The sequence below is a fragment of the Narcine bancroftii genome, chromosome 6 (genome assembly GCF_036971445.1).
Source record: "Narcine bancroftii isolate sNarBan1 chromosome 6, sNarBan1.hap1, whole genome shotgun sequence".
Classification (NCBI taxonomy): domain Eukaryota; kingdom Metazoa; phylum Chordata; class Chondrichthyes; order Torpediniformes; family Narcinidae; genus Narcine; species Narcine bancroftii.
In genome coordinates, this window is record NC_091474.1 from 165,486,991 (window position 1) to 165,504,957 (window position 17,967).

Sequence of the window (17,967 nt, forward strand, 5' to 3'; positions counted from 1 at the left end):
GAGGGAGTCATTCTGCTGATCCTGGAGTTTTCCCATGTCACTTGAAAGTTTTTGTAAAGTCAGATGATGTGACAAGCTCATGCGACAAAGTCGATGAGGGCAATGACTGCGATGGCGATGGGGCAGCAGCAACAAAAGTGAAGGAAAACTCCATGAGGCTAGGAGGCTTGGAAGAGACTCACCTGTGACACAAAGCAAGCAGGAGGGGGTGGGAGGCTCTGAGTCCTCTCTTCAGGACACGATGCAGGCATTGGGCCTCATGGAAGAAAGATTATTCAAAGCAGTAGATGATAGAGCCCAGCTCATGGGGGAAAAATTAGATAAAATGCAGGATGCCCTCTCAGGTTTAATGGGGAGAACCAATGAGGTTGAGGACAGAGTGGGGGAAAGTGAGGACAAGATAAATAGAATAGAAGATAAGCTAGATGTGCCGATGAAAGAGAGAGATAGAGCACATCTGGAGTAAACTGGACACCATCTTGGTAAAGCTACTATGCTACGAAAACAGAGAAAATTTTAAGAGCGGCGGCAGCTGGTGCAAAAAAGAGGGGAGGCCAATGGAGATAGAGGGTTGTAAAGTCTTTTTCTACCCTGATATTAGCACAACACTCTTAAAATCTAGAAAAGAGTTTGAACTGGTCAAAAGGCTGGTAAAGCAAAAAGGTTATGAGTGTGTGCTGAGATACCCAGCCACCCTGAAAGTAGTAATGCCGCAGGTGGGGGGAGGAAATTTTTTTTAAACTGAGGTGGGAAAGGCTTGGTATCACTGAGGAGCTACCAGTGCTCGGAGGGAGAAAAGTAAAAATGGGGAATAAATTGTGCAATTTAAGAATTTGCATTAAATGGTAATAGCATTTTGGCACAAATATGTGTTATTACTGGGTTTATTGTTATTACTGGGTTTATGGAAAGGGGATAAAAGTATACATATGAAATAACAGGGGAAAAATGAGGTCTGGGATGCTCAGGGGGAGAGGAGAAGAGGGGAATGGGTGCAAGGTGAACAACCTATTATATTGAGAGGGGTGGTGACAAATTAAGGGAAATGGTCACCAAAGGTGGGAAAGTGGGGGGCAAGGGATGAAGTATGGATCTGTGTGGAGGAATTATGTGGGGTTTTATTATAATTTTTAAATCAATGTGTGTCTTTTTATTTTGAGTCCTTGTTTACTTTTCCTTGGGGTTTGTCACGGGTCTGGTGGCTGGAGACAGTGGCTGAGGATGATCAGTCAGAAGGGACGGGAACTTGGGCAGCGAAGGTCTGACAATCGTAGGGGCAATGGCTAAGGGCATAAAGTGCGTTAGCTTTAATGTCAAACAGAGCAGTCCAGAGAAAAAGGGTCCTGGCACACATTAAGAAAATGGGAACAGACCTGGCCTTGCATCAGGAAACCCACAGGACAGAATGAGAGCATCAGAAGTTTAAAAATAGGATAGGTGGACCAGGTAATAACCTCCTCATTCGGTTCGAAGGCAAGGGGGGTAGCAATCTTGCTAGGGAAGAGTGTTCCAGTGAACGTGCAGGGTATGACTAAAGATAAAGCAGGTAGATTTGTATTGGTGTACTGCCAGATATATTCAGAATCCTGGGCCTTAGTAAATGTAAATGCCCTCAACTTCAATGATGAAAAATTTATGCAGGATATTTTCCTGAGATTGGCAAAGGGAAGAGAGAACATCCTAGTTGGGGGTAGATTTTAATTTCTGTCTGAATCCTGTCTTGGACAAGTCAACAAAGAAAATAGTGAAAACAAAGGCAGCAAGAGCCGCCACTGATGGTATGTGCTGAATTTGATTGATATATGGAGGCGGAAGGATCCAAGGGAGAAGGATTATTCCCTCTACTTAAGGCAGCATGACTCCTGCTCTAGAATAGATTTTTTCTTGGCTTCAGCCCATTGGAGAGTAGGATCATGGAAGCTAGGTACATGACAAGACTTCTCTCAGATCACTCACCCTTGATAATAATGTTTGAAATTCCAGCCAAACTGGAAACGGTTTACAGATGGCGTCTTAATGTGCTGCCATTAAAGAAACCAGAGTTTTGTAGTTTTACAAGAACACAGATAGATTTGTTCTGCGAGGCCAACTGTACTCCAAATTCCTCCTATGGAAAACCCTCAAAACATATTTGAGGGGTCAAATAATTGGATACACTAAAAGAGTAAGGAAAAAATATGAGGAGGTGGGTGAATTAGAGCAAGAAATTGCTCATCTGGAAAAGGTCTTCCAGAAAAAAAGGGCTCAGAAGATCAATACAGGGCTATTACAAATAAGAAGCTGAAATACAAGACACTTCAAACGTATAGTATGGGAAAGGTCATATTACGATCAAAACAAAAATATTATGATTTGGGTGAGAGAGCCCATAAAGTCCTCGCTTGGCAGTTGAGGACGGAGAAAGCCTCAAGAACAATCAATGCATACAAACAGAGGATAGGATCTCATATAAAACAAAGGAAATTAATGATATCTTCTGGAAATATTATAAAGGTTCATATAAATCAGAATTGGTGGGGAGGACGGACAAAATTGGTGTGTTCTTGTCTAAGATAAAGTTGCCAAATTTGGACCCAGAAAAACAAGAAGGCCTAGACGGTCCCTTCACGGAAGATGAAATATAGAAAGCATTGAATTAATTACAAACTAACAAGTTTCTGGGGGAGAATGAATTTCTTGTAGAACTCGGATAGAAACCCAAAGATTTACAGATACCTCTCTATATGGAGGTGGTAGGTCAAGCAATGGAGACTCATACGCTCCTGGAATCTTTCTCAACAGCAATTATTATGACGATCTAACAGAAAAACAAAGATCAAATGTTGCCATCTTCCTATAAATCTATTTCATTATTAAATACGGATTATAAGATAATAGCCAAAGCTCTGGCAATAGGTTGAACTATTTGCCAAAACTAATAAAAATCAAGTGGGCTTTGTACCAAAAAGACAGGCAGCAGATAACACTGGTAGACTGCGGAGTGTAATACACCAGGCACAAACTAGAAATGAGAGAGGTCTGGCCGTGGCCCTGGTTGCAGAAAAGGCATTTGACAGACTGGAGTGGGACATTTTATTTAAAGTGCTAGAGAAATTGAGGTGAGGGCCAACTTTTATCAATTAGATAAGGGCATTATATCACGCACCCAAGGCGAAAGTTGTGACCAACGGACAACTTTCCCCAGCCTTCCCACTGACAAGATCCAGTAGACAGGAGTGTCCACTATCTTCAGCTCTGTTAATAGTGGCTTAGGCATCAAGGGCTTTAAAGTAGGCCAGGAAGAACACCACATCAACCTATTTGCTGATGATGTGTTGATATATCTGACAGACCCAGTAAAATCGCTGTTCAAACAGCGCTCTACCCTGGAGGACAACGGGAAGGTCTCCGGGTAGAAGATCAACTGGGATAAGAGCGACATCATGCCACTTAAAGGGGGCGGGTAGAAAATTATAGTCAATGTCAAGAGAATTGCTATCTTAAGTGATCACAAAATTGGATCAAATACTTAGGAGTTAGGATAATAATTTAAATAATTTGTACTAGTTAAATTACACCTCCTTGCTGGGAAAAAAAAGGGCCTGAACAGGTGGATGTCCCTGCCCATAACGCTAGTGGGCAGTGTAACTGTATTAAAATAAATGTGTTGCCAAGACTTCAGTATCTCTTCCAGACACTGCCTGTGGCACTGACCTGGCGTTTTTGCAAAATTTGCCCTCAAGCTTGAGAGCATTTTTATGGAATGGAAAAGTAGTCAGGGTCTCTATGGAGAAATTGACTGGGGATTAAGTCTGGGTGGACTACGAATGCCAAACTTTAAAAAGTACAATTGGGCAGCCCAGTCGAGATATACCTCCTCACTCTTCGAGGGAGGGGAGGTACCATCATGGGCATAAATTGGTCTGTACCTGGTGGGCGAGAAAGTGGCAGAGGATTTTATTTATAAATGGGATGCCAAATTGTTATCTGGAAAAATAGAAAGCCCTAGATTGAAAATTTTTCGTATTTGGACAACATTAATCAATATTTTGGAATAAAAGCATTGAACAATTTAGACAGAAGACATTCCACTGCTACCTTCAGACACGATCTTTTCTACAGGACAAATTAGGTCCAACCATGGTCCTACTGAAGTGCAGTGACATAAAGACCATGATTCAAAAGGGTAACACGCAGAAATCTATTTCAGCAATGTATTTTTTACTCTAAGCAGAAGGACCTAAATGAGGTCTTCGTAAATCAAGGCAGAGATGGGAGTCAGACTTAGGACCAGCACGACTCAGTCATCAATGTGCAGTACAGGCTGGTGCAGTACAATTTTTTGCACCAGCTGCATGTACCTGATGCTGCAAAAGATTAATAGATCCATACCAGAACTATCAGACCAATGTTTTAGATGCAGCATCAGGTACATGCAGCTTTGTGCACGCAACCTGGACATGTACCAAAGTGAGGCCTTTTGGGTGGAACTAGGCAAAATCCTAGGGAAAATTATAGGTAAGGAATTCCCACAGGACCCAGAGTTGTTCCTGTTGGGCAACATTATGGACACACGATTTAAAAATGAAGCTAGCTGAATTCCAAATTCAATTTGTAATGATTACATTGGCAGTGACCAGGAATTGCATAGCAGTTACCTGGAAGTCCAATTCTTGTCTGAGTATTGCGCAGTGGAGCAAGGAAATGTAAGGCTGTGTTCCCCTGGAGAAAATTACTTACAACTTAAAAAAAATAGGAGCATGGTTGTAAAGAGAACTACTACTTCTCGTTGCCCTGCCTTCCCCATTTCCTCCTCAACCTTGGTGGGTGAGGAGAGGGCGGTAGGGAGGGGGGGGATCCTTCTCATTCCAGCCAGTTAAAGTCAGGAAAAGAAATAGGCCAGAACTCAGACCACTATGACGCGACAAACCTACAACTCCCTGATATATGATTTACTCCTTTGTTGTCAGTGCTTTTAATGTCCTGTGTGTGTGTTTTTTTAATTAGTTAAGTGTTGTGTCAAGGGAGTGGAGGTGGGGGGGCGGGGGGGGAGAGGGGATAAACTTGGACTCGGCAGAGGAATTTGTATAGAATATGGATATGTTATAGTCGGTATAGACAACACTTTCCTTATTCTAACATATCCTAATTTCAAAGTATCATCTTCCAAAGTGTCAGCCACGATATCCCAAATTTAGATCTCTCTAATCCAACAAATTAAACTCTGTGGCTGTTACTTTATGTAGTTTTAATTCGTTGATAGAACAGATAAATATTTTGCATTGCTTTGCATTAAGACTTTGATAATGATGAAATACAAAGTATTTACTGTATGATAGAAATACAAAAGATATATAGAGATTTTAAAGAGATACACAAACTTTAAAGACAAACATAAATTCAAAGAAAATTTTCTCATGCTCACACTTCCTTCACATCTTGTAGAAAGAAAGAGCAAGCCATTAGCCTGGGCGGATATTACAACATATTAAATCATAGTCACTAATGTAACACTACAAACAATAGCCTCTTAAAGGGAGAGGCACAAAATTAACTAAGAATTAAAAACACAAGGTTTTAACCTTTACTGTCAGTGTTGATTTGTAATCACTGACAACGATAATGTTGAAAAGTGTTTGAGTTCAAGTCTGGGACATACCTGACCTTGCCTTTAACTCAAAGCTTCTAGTTATGACAAAATCCTGGAAAATCTACTCTGCATCCCTTCAATTTATTGATTTCCTATAGCTGGGCACAACCAGAACAGCACACAGAACTTTCAAGTATGGTCTCACTAACAGCTGAATCATGACGTCCCAGCTTCTGTACTCAAGAACAAACCCAATGCCAGAAAACATGCCAAGCACCTTCTTCATCACCCTGTCCACTCAAGTTGCCACATCAAGGAACAATTCACCTATAAACCTGAGGATCTGTTCCACAACTCTCCAGGTCCCTGCTCACCATGCAAGTCCTACCTTAGCTTGACTTGCCAAGGTGCCACATCACATTCTTGTCTAACACAGTTTTCATAGTTAAGTGGGCATTACTGGTTAGGAGACAAACTGAGTATTGCACCAAATTCTGGTTACTGTACATTAAGTGTCTTAGAGAGAATGCAGGAAGATTCACTCATCTGGTTCCAGGGATTAGGGATTACATCTATTAGGTTAGCCAGAAAAAGCATGGGTTGTTTCCTTTGTCGCAGAGAAAGTTTGAAGGAGATTATGAAAATATGGTAAGCAAACAGCTGCTTTGACTAACAGATGGTTCAACAATCAGAATCACAGAGTTAAAATGGTGAACAAAAGATAAAAAGGGATGCAAGGGAAAACATTTTATTTGGTGCTTGAAACAAAATTAATTGCCATCTAAATTGGGAAAGACTGCTTTTAAAGTGAAGAGTCAAGGATAATTAAAGTCACATTTCATCTTCTTCAATCCATTCTTCTCATTTCTATCTTATCACTCACTCTTCTGCCCCCTGTTAATTTACTTCCCTTCTCTCCAATTTTCTCTGTACCATGTTACTACCCCAATCAACTACCTCAAATTTCCAAACAGTAAAAGTTGAAGTCAAAGACCAGGGGGAAAAGTAGGGGTAGCTCTGGAAGAGTTGAAAAGTTGGAAATGGGAATTTGGAGAGAAAGCTACAGAAAAAGGGCTCAGTGCAAGAGGTCACAATAAATAAAAAAAACGTTAACATAATCATGTAATTGAATAACTCAAGTTCCCCAGAATAGCACAATAAAACAGATAGATGAAAATGTCAAATGATAAAATGGGGATCAAGAAATTACAGCCAATGACAATAATTATGTAACAAAAACGCCAGTGATGGTCAAGCCACCACCATATTACGAGGTTGACCAGCTCGAGGACAAGGCATGATGCTGTACAACAAAAGGCAAAAGACTTCTCTCAATGCTTGAAGTGGTTGGAACAATCATATGGAACCATTCTATAACAGATTTAAAAACACAACTGGGGAGTGGAAATGGTAGAGGTGGGGGGTGGGTGGAAAGAAGAAGAATGATGAAAGTAACAAATAGCTAATTGAACAGTACATTAGATTGAAGAAATCCATAACCACCAGTGGACAAGGGGAATAGATGGGTTTTCACATGCAGTACAAAAAAAAATTAAATATATTAACCCACCTTAAACCAACATTTGTTCATCAGAAAGTAGTATTTGACACTCTCCTCTCCAAACTGTTCAGCCACATATAGTCCCATTGAGCCATACTCATCATAGATGCGTTTCTTATTGTTATCGTTCAGAATAGCATTTGCATTGTTTATTTCTTTAAACTTTTCTGATGCATCAGGGTTGTCTGGATTTTTGTCAGGGTGATACTTGAGAGCAAGTTTTCTAATTGAAAAACAAATGCGACAAACTTCAAAACTACAATCTGGTCACAAAAATGCAACATCTAGAGCTAATTCAAACCAACTGAAAATTAGACACCTCCTTCAAACAAATGACACTATCAGGAACAGTATTTTTAATAATGCTTCTGTCATAGAAAGAGGCACAATATTTTAAAGCATTATTCAAAAAAATACAAAAATTGCCTAATATCCAGTTCAACTTTTATCATGCGCGTCACACCTTAAAAACAAATAATGTTATTTACTTTAATTTGTCTAAATTTAACTGGTGCAAGTGCAAACAATTTATTCTACCAAAGTGAACTGTTGGCAATACATTTTCCAGAGGTATTTTGATAAAACCAAGTTACACTACCTGTCACAATGTTCGTGCTCAGACAGAACTATCATGGAAACTAGATTAATTGATGCACAGACACACACACACACACACACAGAGGTGACCATCAGATCATGTACATGGAGTAAAACACAAAAGTCTGCAGACACCGTTATTGAAGTAAAAATAAAATGCACGTCAAAAGTGTTCTTTAAATAGCAAAGATAGAGATTAACCAACGTTTCAGGCCTGAGCCTTTATCATGTAACATGCCTGGCCAAAATACATCAACTTAAACAATGCTGGATCCTGTGCCTGCAGAACCGGTGATCCGGATGGCCTGATACAGAGCTGTGCCAGATGTTGAGGTCACAAGTAGATACCATGCAACATGCAGCTGTCATTTTCTGAAATTTGGTTTCACCTCATTTGGTCCCTTGGAAAGTCTCCTCTCTTATGTAGTATTGGGAACACCTCTCTACCTGTCCAAGGCAGTGTTGTGAAAAGGGCAATATGGCAATCTGCTGTAATATGATATTTGAACTTTTAACCTGTAATGCAAATAGCTCATTTCAGTCACAGAAGTAATGTCTGTCAAATTATATCTGCTAGGCAGCAGAAATTTATTAAACTATGGCTTCTAAAAAATTCATTATCTGGAAAAATATAGATACAGGCATCAGATTACAGGATAAGATTTCCCTTATCCTAAGTGTAGCACCAAGGGCAAAGATAAACAGCATGAAATTAAGAGAGTCCTTTGACAAGGAGCTAAGGAAGGAGGATGGGAACAAAGCTGAGGTGGTTAGAGTTGGGGCATTAAGGGCACATGAAAGGGCTCAACAACCCTACGACTACCTGTGACAGAATATACAAAAACCACAAATGAAGTAGGTTTCATCAAAAGAAATAGAGTGAAAGAAATACCAAAGTAGAAGAAAGCACAAATGAGCCAAAAGACAAAACGTTTAAATCTGGATATGTGGGGGGTGGGGGTGTGGAAGGAGGAAGTGAGGGAAACTATACACTTCTTTAACTGGAATCTGTGCACAAAACCTGCTTGACACAGTACCCAGAAGATCCAGAGTTGTGAAACCTGAACATACAATAAAAATGCACAAGCTAGAAATCTGAAATTGAAAACAGAAATTGCTGGAAACACTCAGCTCAAACAGCTACTGTGGAAAGAGAAACAGCATTTCAGATCAAAGATGCTTTATCAAACCTGAGACAAAATGCAGAGAAAATAGAGGAGCAACAAATAAGACAAAAGAAATATATCAGAGTTCTATACCATGGAAACAGGCACTTCGACCTAACTTTTTCATACCAACCAAAGTACACTCTTTTGCCTGTATTAAACCCAATCTCTCTCACCTTTCCTTTCCATACATTTGGATAAACGTCTTTTAAATATTACAAATGCCCTTGCTTCTAGCACTTCACTTGGCAGCTCATTCCATATGCCCACCGCCCTGTATGAAAAAGGTACCTCTTAAATCTCCTTCAACTCCTTGCCCTCTCACCTTAAATCTTTTCCCTCCAATTTTTAGCCAAATAATGGAGAATTATGTCAGAATATAGGATGGATATTGAGGATCTGGTTGTGTGATGCGAGAAGAACAATTTTGTTCTCAATGTCAGCAAGACCAAGGAGTTTACTGCTGACTTTAGGAAGGGGAATCCAAGGGACCACACACCTCTCATCATTGTTGCAATGATCATGGAGAGGATTAGTATCTTCAAGTTCCCAGAATTCCACATATCGGAGGACCCTTCGTAGAGCCAGCAGAGAAGCAAATATGAAGAATGCACACAAATGTCTTTACTTTATAAGGAGACTTGGCATCTCATAGAATAGTCTATCAAATTTCTACAGGTGCACCATTGCCTAGCCCAAGAGTGCAGGCGACTACAGAGACAAACCTAGCCTAGTCTATCACAGGCACTGAGCTCACATTCTCTGAAAGCATCTAAGTGAAGCGCTACCTCAAGAGAGTTGCCAACATCATAAAGGACCCACATCATCTTAGTCCATTAAAACATCATCTTTTTGTATGAATTGCAACTGTGAACACTCATTTATCCTTTGAGATTTATAGTCTCTTTCCTGTTTTGACATTTGTGGTCATTTAAAATTTTTATCTTTGTAGATGCGATATCTTATGTACCTGTTTAGCAACAGCAAGGAAATATTTTGGTGTATCTGTACATCACACCTATGTACATGACAATAAATTTGACATTTTGGATTAGTTTTCCTTGGGGAAAAAAGGCTATGCCCTTAATTTTATTAACTTCTATAAAAGGTTCTCCCCATCAGCCTCCTCTCTCCAGGAAAAGAAATCCCAGCCTACCCAGTCTCCCTTATAATTCAAGCCTACCAGAGAGTAACATTCATAATATCTCTTAGGATGAGGCCAAGATTATTATAGTGATAAGTATAATAAATGATTGATCCAGTAAATGGAGGCAGTTAGAGAGAAAAATGAAAAAAAAAGCTATGAAATGAGAAGAGTGAGAAAATAGGATGCAAAGAAACAAATGAATATAAAAGTCTCAAAATACAGGGCTGTAGGATATGCCAAGCAGGTCAAACTGTGCGAATGGAAAGAAAAACTGAGTTGACGCATTAGATGGGATGACACGAGTTAGAAATAGATTATTCTAATGCAGAAAACAAAAAGCTTAAAGTTGTAGATTCAACTGAGGGACAGTACTTCATCTTCAGTCAGGACACATCAAAGCATTTTGGGTTTTTCCTATTTCTCAATTAATGTTAGGTTGTATTTCAACAGTGCAGGAGACCATAGACGGATCAGCATGGGAACTGATGGAGAAGCAGGAGGCAACAGAGATCTCTAAGGTGTCCCTGTGGATTCTATGTAAATATTCTGCAATGCAGTCACCCCAATCAGCATTTGGTGTCTCTAACATAAAGGAAGCCATATCGTGAGCACTGAATTCAGTACACAAGATGGAAAGAAGCCAATCCATACTTCATTTATATGTAGTGAACCTTGAAAAGGGAGAAGGTAGAAGGTCTAGTGTTATATCTTTGGTTGCATGGGAAAATGAAAAAGGATATGACTGGTGTTACCACTGCCATTTTGAAGTCACCATAAAGCATACTCAGATTCTTAAATCTTAATACTAAACTTTTCCGGGATGAGTTTTACACAATTGGAAAAATTCAAGAATGAATACATTTCAAATTACAAAGTACAGTTGAGTTCAAGTGTATTACTACATACCTGTATGCTTTTTTTATCTCTTCTGGTGTAGCTCCTTTCTCTAATCCCAGTGCCTTATACAAACTTTCGCCTGTTCGGGACATTGTTCTCTGAAGTCGTGGTGTGGACATGTTGGCAAGTAGCTTTAAGGTAGAAGTAGATTTTTGTTTAACCCAAAGTTAACTGCTTTTCTTCCATCCCCCCACTCCAACATACAGTCTTCTGAAAGTTAGAAGAAAAAATATTCCACTTCTTCAGTTAGACATTGTAAATATATTGTAAATATCTGACTAAACAACAGCATATTTTTCATTTTCAGACAAAGCTCATAGACAAGATAAGGTAATATGTAGTGAGCCAGATTCAAAACGCTTCAACCCAACCAAAATGAGCAACAACCCAAACAGAGCAATAATCACTCCACAACTTTCACATAATTATTAATACACCAACATGAATAACTGAAAAGAGTTAAACAGGAAAGTCAACAGAGACTGCAATTGTAATGCACAACACAAAAGTGCCAGAGAAGCTCAGCAGGCCATGCGGCATCTGCAGGAAGTAAAGGGTAACCAACGTTTCAGGCCCGAGCCCTTTATCAAAGTTTTGTTCGATCGGGGCATTCTCCAACAAGATGGCTTTAACATCAATTTCTGTTAAAAATCCCCCTCCTTAAGTCTTTCCCTGTCATTATCCCTCTATGTCCTTTTTTCCAGCTCCCCAACCCCTTCCCTTTCCATTCAGGGAGACGACCCCCTCCCTTTATCACTTCCCAGGTTTTTTCATCTTCGACCCTCCCAGCCAAATCCATCTACAACTTCTTACATATTAGCCTATATTCCTCACTGCCCCTTCCTCACTCCTCCCCTCTCCCTCCGTTTTTTTATTCATACACCTACCTACTTTTTGCTCAGACCTTGAAGGAGGGCTCAGCCTCGAAATATTGGTTACCCTTCACTTACTATAGATGCTCCATGTCCTGTTCTCCAGCACTTTTGTGTATTGCTCTTATTTAAAAGATATGTTTTTTTAAAAAAAAAAGGGTTAGTGTGAATGTATGGCCAGCTTTATGTTATGGAACTATCATTATCACTTGATGGTGCAACAGGAAGTGAGGTGACATCATTATTTCACTTAACCAATGAACTTGGTTAAAATCCAATTTTTAAAGTACTGTTAACTGCTTGTTCAAAGTTCAGGGTACATACACGATATCTCATACAACCCTGAGATGGTTTTTCTTATAAAATTTTTACTTATCATTAGTGCAAAACTGTACTCAAGAAAAGATGCATGTACAAAAGAGAGAAATGTAAACAAAGAAAGAATTGCAAACAAACTGTTCAATACAGAAAATAAATATTCAATAATCAATAATGAGCAAAGTAAGAGATCTTAAATGAGTCTATGATTGAGTTTGTTGGTTTGGAGTTTGATGGTGGAGGGGAAGACACTGTTCCTGAACTTGGTGGTATGAGTCTTGATACCTCCTATACCACTTTCCTGATGGCAGCAGCAAGAACAGAGTGGAACTCTGGGTGGAACGGATCCTTGATGATTGCTGCTGCTCTCTGAAAGCAGTGTTCCAAAGTAGATGTTCCAGATGGTGAGGACGGTTTTGCCTGCAATGTACTGGGCCGTGTCCACAACCTTTTGCAGGGCTTTCCGCTCAGTAGGTATTGGTGCTTCCATACCAGGCCGTGATGCATCCAGTCAGCACACTTTTCAGTACGCTTCTCTAGAAGTTTGCCAAAGTATGTATTTGATGTCAGACCAAACCACCACAAACTCCTCAGAAAGTATAGGCACCAACATTCTTTCTTCACAATGACATTTATGTGTTGAGTCCAGGAAAAATCCTCCAAGAAAGTGACTCCCAGGAATTTAAATTTGCTTAGCCTCTCCACTTCTGATCCCCTAATGACCACTGGATCGTACACCTCTAGTTTTCCCCTCCTAAAATCCACAATCAGCACCTTGGTTTTGGTGATGTTGAGTGTGAAGTTGTTGTTAGTACACCATTCAATCTCCCTCTTCGCTGATACATTGCCACTTTTTATACAACATACTACCGTGGTATTGTCAGCAGATTTGTAGATGGCATTGCTGTTGTACTGATCTTCACAATGTTAACTGTAATGAGAGTAGAGAAGGGGACTGACAACATAGTCCTGTGGTGTTCCGGTACTGATGTAGATTGTTGAGGAGTGTTCTCACCAATCTTCACTGATATGGACTGGAAAGGAAGAAATCCAGGATCCAATTACAGAGTGGGGTATTGAGGCCCACGTCATAAAGTTTGTTGATCAGTTTTGAGGGGATGATGGCATTAAATGCCAAACTGTAGTCAATAAAAAGCATCCTGATATATGCATCTTTGCTGTCCAGGTATTCCAGTACTTCATGTAGAGCCAGTGAGATGGCATCTAACATAGACCTGTTGCTGCAGTAGGCAAATTGGAATGGATACATGTCGCTACTTGAACAGGAGCTGATATGCTTCAACACCAGCCTCCCAAAACACTTCATCACTGGTTACAAGTGCCACTGGTCGGTAGTCATTTAAGCAGGTTACCACACTTGCCTTGGGCACAGGTGTGATTGAGACCTGTTTGAAACAAGTGGGCACCACACCCTGCCCAGGGTGAATGTTAAAGATATCCAATAATATAGACAAGTTGCTCAGCACAATTCTCTGTCTAGCATCCAAGGATGCTTTCCTTGGATTCACTCTCCTGAAGGCAGCCTGCACAGCAGAGGATCATCAGGGGATATGGGGGTTGCGTAGTGGCTCCTCCTTGTTTTGGTGGTCAAATTGGGCACAAAAGACATTGAATTCATCTGGGAATGAAGCTTAGCTGTCTCATACTGAATCAGATTTGGTTTTGTAGTATGATACAACTTTAGGCCCTGCCATAGCTGCTGAGTGTTCTTCATTGGCTTCATTCTCATTCAGAATCTGCACTCCACCTGGCATTCCTGTTCCTTGTGTATTGTTCTGGATTTAAATGCCTGTGATCTGGCTCTCAGCAAGATCTGGATTTCATTGTTCATTCAGGACTTCTGGTTGGGGAAATCGTGAATAATTTGTCACAATTTACACGAGTCAAGTACATCACGCTGAAGAAATTTTAGAACACCACACAAAATGAACTTATGTGGCTCAAAGTTTTTTATCAGTCTGGCATTTCATTATAATCCTGCAAGATGATAATTTTGGGTTAATTGCTTTTAACAATATTAGTCTGAATATTTCAATGATTTTCCATCCAACTTTATTCTACAAACCTACTGGAAAGTTCTACCCAAAACACTAAATGGTTTTCACTTGTTTTTGGAATCATTCACCAAGCATTTAACAATAAATTACCTTTGCTTTTCAAGAACAACAGTGCAGCAAAAGGCACACTGGTGTCCCTGACGGGCCCAAACGGATTTTGGGCTCAACATGGGACAATGCAGCAGTTTCAATCAAACTGCCTGTCTTTTGGACCTAAAGTTTGGTTCAGGTAGGCCGAGGCGCAGTTCCACATTCGCAAGATAGAAGTGGACGCCACTAAGTACCATCATGTGGTAGAACACAGCCAGTCAAGTAATGGATTTCCTTTGGGATCCACCAGATTCAGCAAATACGAAGCCCTAAAAGCCCTCCTTCTTCTGATTTACGGTCTCTCACAGCGTGCATAAGCTGCATGGTTCCTCCATATCGATGGCCTGGGGACTGCGACCCTTTGGAGTTAATGAACAGCATTGTTGGCACTGGCTGACAGCCATAGGCCTTGCTTGCTCTTCGAGCAGTTGTTTTTAAGAGTATGTGGCAGAAGGCATCTGCCTCACGTTGGCTAACAAGGTCTTTGATAACCCTCAAACAGGTGGCCACCCATGCAGACATTCTGCGGTGTGCGAAACAGCAAGGTGCAAGGCCCACAGAAATTAGTGCTGCATCACATCCAAAGGCAAAGATTCCAAGAGTATCGATGAGGAGGGCACACGTTCCGCCGCTCAAGCGTGACTCTGTGACAATGGCTACGGCAGCTGGCGACCTAACAGCCTACTCTACACCTGAAACAAGCTCTCCCAGCGCAAATTTCTAATCGACACGGGTGTGGACACCCGTACCAGGAGCATGGGTCTGGCTGCTGTGAATGTTTGATTTGAACGTATAGCACATCAACTATACGTCTGAAATTCAGCGATAGTAAGTTCACATGGAAGTTCATTCTTGCTGCTGTGTCCCAGCTATTGCTGGGTGCCAACTTCCTCAGAGCCCACTCAAAAAAGGGCACTGTACCAGTTGGTGAACACCACAACATTCCAGACTTTCGGCCTTGGAAAGTCAGACTACCCACCCTGCACCTAGATGCTGTGGAGTACTCAAACAACAAATTAGCCTGTGGGCTTCTCCGCTATATATTGTGCCCAAATCCATGGGAGGCTGGAAATCTTGTGGGGATTACAGGCCTTTCAATGACGCTACCACTGCAAACCGCTATCCTGTGCCCCATATACAGAACATTATAGCTGATCTTCAGGAGGCCAGAATATTTTCTAAAGTTGACGGTGAACGAGTACCACCAAATACCTCTAAACCCGGAGGGTGTGCCCAAAACCACCATCATAACACCATTCAGCCTCTTCGAATTTTTGAGAATGCCTTTTGAGCTCAAAATGCTGCACAAACATTCCAGCGACTGATAAACATGGTGGGCCGTGGCAATGGACTCTTTTCATACACTTGAACGACATACTCGTCACCAGCCACTCCCAGCGTTTACTCTACCACCGCCTACAGGAGTTTGCTCTATATGTGAACCCTGCCAAGTCCAAATTTGGGCAGTCCTCTATCGGGGTCTTGGGACATCAGATCAGTAGCCAAGATGTTGTTCCATTGCCTAGCAAGGTGGAAGTCATTGTCGTGGGCCTGGTCAACCTTGCACATGATAGGTCAAATCACTGTAGCGAATAGCCAATACTGTAGGGCACAAGGGCTTCCCCCCACCACCCACCCACGCAGAAGTTCCAGGCTGCAGGAGCACGTTGCCAGGGGAACGGCCAGGCCTCACAGCAGCATTATGACATTATTCCCATGAGCCTGTCATCTCCTCTTAAAAGAAACACATGTGATTTGAATAAATAGCAGTTACTGGTCTACTTGCTTGGTGTGGACAGCATTTATTTTAGCAGCTCTGCCTTTGGCAGTGCTACAGTGGTGACCTAGACGAGGTTCTAATGTTTTTAGAACCCACAACACGCAGCAAGATGAATCGTGCCGACCCATCCACAGCCCAAGCGACTGCCACCAAAGATCACCCACTGCAGTTTATGCCATAAGTGCCCAGCCATTCTGGGCAAACCAGCCACACAGTTGGCTGCAACTTGTAGAATCACAGTTCACCCTGCGAGGAATAACAGCCGAGGACACGAAGTTCTGGTACCCTGGACCCCGCCACTGCAGCGAAACAACCAGTCAACAGCCCACCTGTGGACGGGAAGTACATGATGTTTAAACGTTTTTGTTCGAGTCATTTGAACTTTGCCAGCACAAACGGGCCATTCTTGTGCTTAACACACAGGGCCTAGGTGACGCAACTGCTCAGAACTGATGCAGGAGCTAGTGGACCTTGCAGACAGACACTCAAAGTGCCTCCTGTTTGAGGCCCTGTTCCTTTCCAAGTTGCCGGTCCACACTGCTGCCGCTATGTGCAACATGGACTTTGCCGAATTGTACTTAGTGGCGAGAAGCAGACCGCCTCTTCCGCACTCCGCAGCTTGACTCCATCCACGTGCAACCCATTTGCACAATGGAAGCAACGGCACAAACCTCAGCCACTTCATGTGCCCCTATGGCAGTCATTGCAGCAGTCCAGCCACAATGCGACAAGCGCAGCGACAAAACAGCAGGGTACTCCTACTACAATGCCAGACAGTGCGTACCACCCTGTACCTTTTCAGGCAGCAAACCAAATACAATGCAGAGAAATGAGCAAGCCAGCCGCTGTTAGTGGCCTCAGCGGTTGGCACCAGAAAGGCCTGCTTTAATTTTGCAACCAGAAGGCCTAGTGGGAATTCCTGATAAACACCAGCGCAGAAATCAGCCTAGTTCCGCCCATGTTCTTTGAGCGGAAGAACAATGCCAGAGGCCTACCTCAACAGGCTGCCAACAGTTCAACCATCCCCACCTATGGGACACATTGGGTGACCATTCATACCAGGAACACCGTTTACAGGGGAGACTATACCATCACCTCAGTAGGCCAGGCTCTCCTAGGAGCAGATTTCCTCCAGGTGAACGAACTCCTGGTTGACCTCAACTGATGCCTATTGGTTAATAGCACCACCTTCCAGGTTTTCCCCCCCCTCATACTACACCAAGGCACTTTCCAGCCGTTGGGAGTCCATGCTCTTGAACAAAGTGAGTACACCACACTCCTCGCCGACTTCTCCGCTCTATTGGCCCTAAATTTCCATGATGCGGAACCAGCACATGATGTGCCACACCACATTGTGACCACTAAACTACCCGTGTACACATGGGCACAGCGAGTGTCCCAAGATGAGCTCCTCCAAGCTAAGGCAGAGTTTGCCATGATGGAGGAATTGGGGATTGTCAGCTGTTCCAACAGCCCATGGGCTTTGCCACTATACATGGTCCTAAAGAACTCTGGTGGCTGGCAACCCTACGGAGACTACCGCAAGCTCAATGATGCAACAGTACCAGACAGATACCCCATCCCGCACATACAGAACTTTACTGCACAACTCCAAGATGCCCAGATTTTTTCCAATGTCAACGTCCAGAAGATGGCCATAATCATCCCTTGTGGCCTCTCCAAGTTCCTGAGAATGCCATTCAGCCTGAAAAACACGGCCCAAACATTCCAACACCTCATGGACATAGTAGCAAGAGACCTGGAGGGGATTTTAGTGTACCTGGACAACATCCTCATTGCCAACCCAGACGCCAGGACCCCAAATAATATTTAAAACGCCAGTTTGCCTAGCTGTAGACTTTCGGGCTAACCATCAATCTGTCCAAGTGCCA

General features: G+C 42.0%; 1 protein-coding gene across 3 annotated transcripts in view; it reads right to left on the reverse strand.

Annotated features, from left to right (window-relative positions):
- The window catches only part of dnajc5ga (DnaJ (Hsp40) homolog, subfamily C, member 5 gamma a), a 54,749-nt gene that overhangs the window by 23,786 nt on the left and 12,996 nt on the right, over window positions 1-17,967 (reverse strand). For all 3 annotated transcript variants that reach the window (XM_069886594.1, XM_069886593.1, XM_069886595.1), the window contains exons 2-3: window positions 10,947-11,068; window positions 7,140-7,353 (exon numbers count right to left, since the gene is read on the reverse strand). In XM_069886594.1, the coding sequence (XP_069742695.1) occupies window positions 7,140-7,353; window positions 10,947-11,068 (336 nt within the window). The remainder of the gene's footprint in view (window positions 1-7,139; window positions 7,354-10,946; window positions 11,069-17,967) is intronic.